At 31.7% G+C, this 8,789-nt stretch overlaps 1 protein-coding gene and 1 pseudogene across 1 annotated transcript; both read right to left on the reverse strand.

Moving 5' to 3' along the window:
• Positions 1–2,799: 2,799 nt before the first annotated feature.
• Positions 2,800–3,701, reverse strand: LOC145971792 (uncharacterized; annotated as a pseudogene).
• A 1,060-nt stretch (positions 3,702–4,761) lies between these two features.
• On the reverse strand, positions 4,762–6,911 carry LOC145971933 (uncharacterized). Its single transcript, XM_083100034.1, has 6 exons — positions 6,768–6,911; positions 6,395–6,518; positions 6,151–6,321; positions 5,678–5,879; positions 5,414–5,586; positions 4,762–5,332 (listed from the first exon to the last, which is right to left on the reverse strand). The coding sequence occupies exons 1-6, from the start codon at positions 6,834–6,836 to the stop codon at positions 5,262–5,264; spliced, it is 810 nt and encodes a 269-aa protein (XP_082956160.1). The 5' UTR covers positions 6,837–6,911; the 3' UTR covers positions 4,762–5,261.
• Between the last annotated feature and the right edge of the window lie 1,878 nt (positions 6,912–8,789).

Consider the following 8,789-nt stretch of genomic DNA (forward strand, 5'->3'; position numbering starts at 1 on the left):
ATCGTGAATCGGGACTGCGAGCAAGACATCCAAACCGTGTTCCCATGTTGAATGTAAGACATCGCCAAGCTCGTTTAGCTTACGCACGTCAACATTTGCCATGGGGTACACGGCGATAGAGTAATGTCTTGTTCACAGACGAGTGTAGGTTTTGCCTCTTCGGTAACGATAGACGTCTTCAAGTTTGGCGTCGTCGTGGGGAACGTTTTCAGCAGAACTTCGTTCAACCTATTGCCACCTTCAATGGAGGATCGATAATGGTTTGGGGTGGGGTTTGACGATGGAGGCGTACCCCGTTAGTGATAGTCCGAGAGAATTTGAATGCTAGGCGATCATAGAACATATATACCTGGAAGGGGAATTGCTTTGTTCTCCGTGGTAAAAATCTGTGTTTAAGTTGGGTACGAGAGAGAAAGATAGCTTTTAACCTATACTCGCAATGCGCAAACGCGGATGACGCCACGTCACGCTCCACACTCACCGCGCCGTTTGAAATTGGAAATGTAATTTTTAATTGAGATACAATTGACAATGATTGAATAGGTGATAATTAATGTCGGACAGTGTACATACAGTGATAAATAATTATAAACTTTATTTTTTACAAACAATAACAAATAACATTCGAGATATATGTATATATTATTGGTGTTTAAAATGTATTAATTTTGAATATTTTTGTCTAATAAAATCTTTTTGCTTAATATCAGTCGCACTTTTTCCTTCGTGAAATAAACGCAAATTTATATAAATTTTAATAATACTTTGTATTAATTCAGTCTTATGATTATTGAAAATATCTTGTTGCATGATATGTTCCGTCATTTTATTATCATTAGAAACTAAATGACAAACAGTTTGAAATGATTTCATGACTAACATATTTTTAATATTTTTAGTTTTAAAAATAATATGGCTGTTTTCTCGAATAATAGTTTCGCATACTTTTGCTATTTTTATCACATCTTCTGATGGAAAAATTAATTTTCCTCTACTTTTTAAAGTTATTAATATTGAATCAGTAGAGTTAGCAGTTAAAAAAATAGAGCATATATCATAAATATTACTTCGTAAAAGCTTTCTAATTACGAATCCACTGATGTATTTGACCATATCTTCGATATAAGAACTTAATGACCATAAGGTAGACAAATAATCATGATCAAATACATTAGTACATATCGTATCATTGGCTTCCGTGAATATACCATCGCTTATTATATTTGATTTATTTGCTGATGATGCATATAAAATTTGCACATCATCTATTAGGCAATTTCCTCTTTCAGAAGCTTCAATTTCATGCCTAACAAGCAGGCGCTTATAACTGCTTTCGAATTGTTTGGCATTAGGGTTGTTGTTGAAACCTCCTCTGCTACGTAGGGCACTAAAAAATGTTTCCAAGTGATCTTGGTTTATTTTGTACGTGAGTAAATATTTTAGTCCTTTTTCTTTTAATATATGAAATAAATCAAACATATTTGTTAAGCAAATGATAAAACCCAAAAAGCCAGTCTTTCGATTACTTTTCAAAATCGAATCGTTTGAAGAATATTGCAATTGTTTTATATATTCTATAATAATCCCTGCGTAATTCTTAAGTTCATTATAATTTTCATTAGTAAGAGGCATATTGCACTTTTTTTTCTTACAGAATTTTGATCTTACATTTAATATGTCGAAGGCATCATTAAATATAGAACAAAATAAAGCAGTTTCTTCTGCATTTTTAAACTGATTAGGAAAGTATTGATTGCAAAATTTCAAAGCTGCACTAACACTATCACTGAGTGTTTGGGCAGCCAATTTTACATTCATTTTCGAATTCTTATACAAAATGTGCCTTTTTGTTATCTTTGTAACAGCTTTTAAACCTTCAGTTTCCTGTAATTTTTGTAAGGACACAATATTTTGCCAATAAATACTTTTGCCTTTATAATATAATTCTAATTTATCACCTAGAGTGTTTCGCACTAATTTGAGCATGTGGCATGGATCTAAGAAGCAGAAAATTTTTTCTTTTGTTATATTATTAACAATGTACGGCTTAAAATTTTTTCCCAATTCAAAATTTGCACCTAAAGCAGTGCACATGCTCAAATTAACGATTGCACCATCAAATGTTACCGAATGCAATATTACTCCAGTTTCATAAATAAATTCGAAACATTTTTCTAACAAACTAGCTCTTTCTTTACCATTTAGAGCATCGATCAAAAAATATCCAACGGGAACTTTCCAGTGGTCATTCAATGCGACTACCATAAAAACTAATGCATTTGTTGCTTGTCGAGGAACATCTGTATCGTTACTCATATGTATACCTAAATCTACAAGTCCGTAATATCGTTTGCCATCATATACTATGCCCTGTCGAATCGCAACTTCGTCTATTACTAAATTACAGAAAATCGGTGTTTTTGTCTTAGAAACTTTACATTTTAATGCTTCAAAAACTTCGTGAGTGAATCCAGGTCGACCATCTAATACCGAATACCACTTACGGATTGTTGAAAGGTCTGGAAGAAAATTTTTGAAGGTTTTACGTATATATTTGTACGCTTTGGGCGAGTAGAAGTACAGCGTAAGGGTAAAAGCTCTTAGTTCTGCAGGGTATTTCTTTCTCGAACCTTTTTTCCGTTTCAAAATCTCATTTAATACTGTTGGAGCTTCAACCTAAATGTACAAATAAAAAAAGAAAAAAGATCGTGATGTATAAAAATAAGAGCTTTTATTCACATTAATCACTCTAAATATACAATTAAAAGTAAAAATTGTATTAACATTAAACATCGAAGCTTATATGTACATTAATTAATAAATTTAAATATACGAATAAAAAATAAAAAAGTCATGATATATAAAAATCGGAGCTTTTTACAAATCGATTAATCTTTGTACAATTAAAACATTAATTATTACAAATTTTCTACAAGCTAATTAATAGATCAATACTTTTTACAATTTATTAATTTTAAACAAATTCAATTAATTTAAATTAAGTTAATTATTATTAATTATTATCATTGCCAAGAGATACCATTAAATTTTCAGCTGTTGTTTCGGATAATAGATCTTTCTGCTTTAAATGTTTGATTAGTCCTTTTATCGTTGTTATGCGACCAACTAATCTGATTTTGGCTTGCTGCAACGTTTTGATTTTCCTTCGCTGCTTTTCGATTGTTCGTTTCGCTAATTCCAAAGCTCTTCGAGCTTTCCTTGGCGTGGCAAGATGTGGCGTTCTAATAGCACCAACAAAACGAGGGTCATGAAAATTTTTGACAGGTGTTTGGAAACAATTGCTTCTTTCAGAGTTTGGAGGTGTAGATGGACGATTCACAGTTAGGCAAGTATCAGAATTTAGTGTCTCATCAATGATGATTTCATCATCACGATGGATTCCCATATGAACAGTTTCATCGGTGACGATGTCATTATCACAATGGATTGTCTTATCGACAATTTCATCACTGATTCCACCATTGCTGACGATTCCATTGTCCACAGTCATATCAATGATTCCATTGTCTATAACCTCATCAATAATTCTATCATCCACAGTTATAATGGGCAGTTCCATTGGTAATAACTCCATCATTAATGACAATTCCATCGTTGACAGTCATATTAAAGGCAGTTCCATTATTATGATGGATTTTATCATTGACAGTTCCATTGTTGACTATTTCCTCACTGATATTTTTTGAATTTATATATTTGGAGGTTGGAGGTGATATTTGGCAACAGGCGACAGTATGCACTCAATTTCATTTGCATTTCGAATTGGACTAAATACAGTGTCTAAAATTGTGTCTGAAACATGTCATGCTATTTGGAATAATTTAAAAGATAAAGTTTTTCCTGAAAATTCAGAAAATGTATGGCTACAAAAAGCAAATGAGTTTGAAAAATTGTGGAATTTTCCAAACTGCATTGGTGCCATTGACGGAAAACACGTTGTACTTCAGGTATATAAAATTTGTACATTAATATTTATTTTGTTATATTAATAGTTGGTATATTAATAGTTTAACTTCATTTTTGCATTTTTCAAATTTTAGGCTCCACCTCATAGTGGATCAACGTATTATAATTACAAAAATGCTCATAGCATTGTACTTATGGCACTCGCTGATGCCAATTATTGTTTTACTATCGTAGATATAGGTGCTGAAGGCAGACGAAGCGATGGAGGAATATTCCATGACAGCGAACTGAAGCATCAATTACAAAATAATTACTTTAAGTTACCAAAACCAAGATTATTTTCAGAAAACAGTGTACCATTACCCTATGTTATAGTCAGAGACGAAGCTTTTGCTTTAACTTCGTATATGTTGCGTCCATATCCTCGATCGTGTAATTTAGATATTAAGAAAAAAGTATTTAATTATAGATTAAGTCGTGCGCGGAGAGTTGTAGAATGCGCTTTTGGCATTTTAGTAGCAAAATGGAGAATCTTTCAAAAGCCTATTGCAACAAATGTTAATAATGCAATTTTAATTGTTCAAGCAACTGTCTGTTTGCATAACTTTTTAATGAAAAGAGATCTAAATTTTCCTATAGAATATAGATCATATTCTGTACAAGATATAAATTGTTGTCAAGCATTATGCAGTTTCGAAAGTCCTGTACAAGAAATCAATACATTTCGTGGAAGTACTGTTAGAGATCTATTTGCGCAATACTTTTATACATCTGGAGCTATAACACAACAATGGACAAAAGCTTATACAAATGATTTTTAAATAAATTTTTATTTTAAAATAAATATTTGTTCTTGAATACTTCATAAATATCTAATTACATATACGTATAAAGTCTTTTAATATAAAACAGTCTTATATCATCTTATAATTATCTCAGACTTTTTTACTTATCACTATATCACATTATATCTTAATTAATAAGCAATACTATCAATATTTTTAATCTCAAGGTAAGTTCTTTTTAAATCTTTTACAAACTTAAACACTTTTAAATACTTTCATAAACTTTTAAATACTTTTAATTTTTCAAACAAAAAACTTTTATGTACTTATTTAGTAAATAAACAAAAATAATGAAAAATAACTATAAAAGAAAAAAAAATTAAAATTTTTACGAGAATCCTCATATGCTCTTCTTTTTAAACTTCTCCCGACTCTTCAATTTCGTAAAGTTTTGTTAAAATTTCTATTTCTAATTTTAATCTTTGTCTATATGAAAGTCTACGTAGACCTTCAGCTAAACGTAGTACAAATCCATCAATCGGGCTTGATTCATTGTTTTTGTTTAAAGCTTCTATAAAGAGCCTCATCATACTTATCAAAATGTGTAGATTTCTTCTTTCCTGTTAACAAAGCAATACATGAATTAGTTAATACTTCAATGTTTATATTTAATATTTCTAAATATAATAAAGAAATTTTACTTTTTGATGTTACTAATATTGGAGTAGAATCTGAAGATGGAGAAACTGATCTACACTCCAAAGTATTATCGTTCAAATTTGATTCTACATTATCGAAATCATTGATAGTTGATATAGACGCTTGGCTTGATGTAAATGCTTGAGAATCTGCTAATCTTAAAGAAGTTATAGTTCTGAAAAAAATATTAAGAAATTATTATAACATCAGTGTTAAATAATTATCGTAATTAACATTATTAATTCAGTAATCATTATTCTACTTACTGTCGATGTTCTAAGGTATCATTTAAGAACGTCATTAAATTATAATGACGAAAGGATGGCATAATTGTTTCAGATTTGGATATACCAGCAGCGCCACTTCTTTGTTCAAGAGCTTGTCGTTTTTTATATAAATTTCTGGCCTTTCTATAACAATCCTTTAGATAATTCCACCTTTTCTCAGCTTCGCTCGGTGTATATGAGCCTACGACATATAATTTGTAGCACTGCAATAATGTGCTAAATAAAACGCAAAGACACACACACACAAAGACAGATAAACATGTCCCTTAGGCTGGTATTCATTGTCCGGTCTTACATTTAAGATCATCTTAAGCTCTCATTCCACCAATCAATAGCTGCATTGTAGCTATTTGATTGGTTGAATAAGTTCTTAAGATGATCTTAAATGTAAGACCGGACTATGAATACCGGCCTTAATGTAGCTTAATGTGATTAATGTGATTAAAATTTACCTTTTAAATCCACACTAACTTCATTCCACAAGTCATCCTTTTGTTTTCTTCCTCTTTGTTTCAATGGTAAGCGAAAATCATATAACGCAGGTTTATTTTTTACAGCTGTGATGAGATCCTCATCCAGCTTATCTTTATCGCATATATTATCTTCGGTAGTCCCATCCTTTTCTGCAATAATTATTTATTAGTAAAATAATCTATACAATTTATTGAGACAATATATTAGAGAAATTTATATTACCTCTTATGAAAACGGTTTTTTCATTATCAACTACTAGTGAGTCTAGATTATTTGCAAAGCAAGAATGCTGTGCAAGTTGTTCAGATTTTAATATCCACTTGCAATATCCACACTTATATTGTTCCTAAAAATTAAAATATATATTGTTATAAATACGTAAGGCTCTTCGCACAATAGAGAAAATATTAATCATAAATATTAAATATTAGGAATAGAAATCAGATATCAGATCCTATATCACAGAGTCTTTTTGATTTTATTATTTAAAAATAATTCCTATTTCTAATATTTAATATTTATGCTTAATATTTTCTCTATTGCATACATAGGGCCTAAACACTTTGTTGGTAGATGAAATATAATGAATACTTGCCATGTCGTATGAAATAATTGTAAAATAATATAATAAATAATATATTATTAATATATGCTGCGTTAACATTTCACGGATAGGTTATGTCTTCTATTCCGTTTCCGTTCCGTTCCGTAAAATGTTTGTCATGGGGAACCCGGCTACAAAAAGCGGAATGAAATTGAACGGAATCATTCTGATTGGTTAGCCTTCAACCTAGTTTCCTTTCCGTTACTATTCCGTTCCGCTATTTCTTTCTTCATCGGGATGCAGCCTTACAAGGGGAACACCAGGCAGGTATCGGTGTGTGTAGCGCATGAGGCATATGACTAGTACGCTGCATGTCGCTGATTCAAATCTTTTACTACCTGAAAATCTGTCTTTTCCGTTCGGTACATAACGAGCACGTTAATTTTTAAACACGTTTTTCTCACGAATACTTGAGAGGTGGGTCGTATTACTTTACGATGAATTAGTGGGAGGATGGAAATATAATATTTCAAGTTGAGCGAAATCGGTGATTCCACTGCCTGGTATTCCCCTTGTTAGTAGATATTCGCAACAAACAGCTTATAGATATTGTTACCGGTCTGTCATATAAAGAAAAATTACCCAGAATTAATCATCTTACTATCTCTATAATTTCGATGGTCTCTTCTTATCACAAGATTCTTTCAGAGTTTCCGGAACTAATCGGCTTTGCTCCTATCTCCACTAAGAAACCACACCAGATTGAACACCATTGTTACTGAGGGACACTTCTACTCCCCGCAGACTTTCACTTGAAAAATTAAAGTTTGCAAAATGAGAATTCAAAATGATGATTGAACAAGGAATTTGCAGACCATCGAGTAGTACCTGGGCAGCTTCACATGGTTCCCGAAAACGAGCCAAACACTTGGAGATTATGTGATGACTATAGAGCTCTTAATGCAACAACGATTCCAAACCGTTACCCGCTTCCTCACAACCAGGATTTATTACCAATCTACACGGTAAAAATATGTTACGTCCAAGGGACTTCAAGATTCTTTTCTTTCCCATAACTGGCGCACACGTGCATAACTACCAAAAAATCATTAATGTCAGTTAAATTGGAATAGGATTCTCAGTAAGTGCTCCAAAAGCGACAGCCAGATATTAACGGGCTATAAAATCACAAAGAGTAGCATCTGGTCACAGTCAAGGCGTCAGCCAGTCAGCCGAATTTGATATTTTCCGATCGCTTAAAAACTCATAAAATCTAAAGAAACTATAGAAAATAAAAGAAACTATTCATGAAAACGCGAGTGACCGGATGTCGCGACGCGTACCCATCTTAATTTCAAGGGGGTAGTAAAAGTCATCCCTTGTCTTTAGCAGACGCATCCTGCAAGATTCTCGCCACGTGTCATGGCAAACTCAAACAATTATTTTTCAATTTTGCACGTTCTCGTTTCGTCATCCGTCATTTTTAAAAACGTTATCTCGCAACATTTCGGAGAACCTAGTTTTAAAGTAGAGATTTCAAGCTTTATTTTCATTTTTTATAGACCTTTCTATCTTTATTATTTACAAAGTTATCGTCATTTGAAATTTGGTGATTTTTTTCCAAATTTCAAGTGTACCGCTTTTTTTGGAACTGAGTGTATATATATAATTATAAATTACATAATTATATTCCACAAAATGATAACTGTCTATTCTCTTTATTAAGATTAATATATAATATGTCAAAATATATTATGTCTAAACAGAAATGAGAAAAATTTCACAATATTTACCTTTTGATTGATGAATCACAATCCACTTGGTTGTCGTTAAGTGTCACACAAATCTGTGTTTTTATATAATACTAATAAATGTACTTAGCGTCGCGACGCTACTGCGTCGCTTGATAATAACTTTTAATATGTCACTTCTCTTCCTTGGTACATTATTACACACTACTTTTCTTCCTTGTTCTGCATTATACTTTTATTTATTTACTCTTATTTATTTCTTAAAATCTGTGTTTTTAAACAAGTAACCTGACTACTTAACGCCACTTCTCTTCCTTATTAC

Source organism: Camponotus vicinus, unplaced genomic scaffold, assembly GCF_025532165.1.
Source record: "Camponotus vicinus isolate PSW18456_S1 unplaced genomic scaffold, iyCamVici1.0 SCAF_5, whole genome shotgun sequence".
NCBI classification, from domain to species: Eukaryota; Metazoa; Arthropoda; class Insecta; order Hymenoptera; family Formicidae; genus Camponotus; species Camponotus vicinus.

Excerpts from the sequence above, each read along its gene's own strand:
- LOC145971933 (XM_083100034.1), bottom strand. The coding sequence starts at position 6,836 with ATGTTAACGCAGCATATATTAATAATATATTATTTATTATATTATTTT. Across the intron at positions 6,322-6,394 it reads AAAAACCGTTTTCATAAGAG|AAAAGGATGGGACTACCGAA; the intron begins GTAATATAAATT and ends TAATTATTGCAG. Across the intron at positions 5,880-6,150 it reads AGTTAGTGTGGATTTAAAAG|GCTCATATACACCGAGCGAA; the intron begins GTAAATTTTAAT and ends TATATGTCGTAG.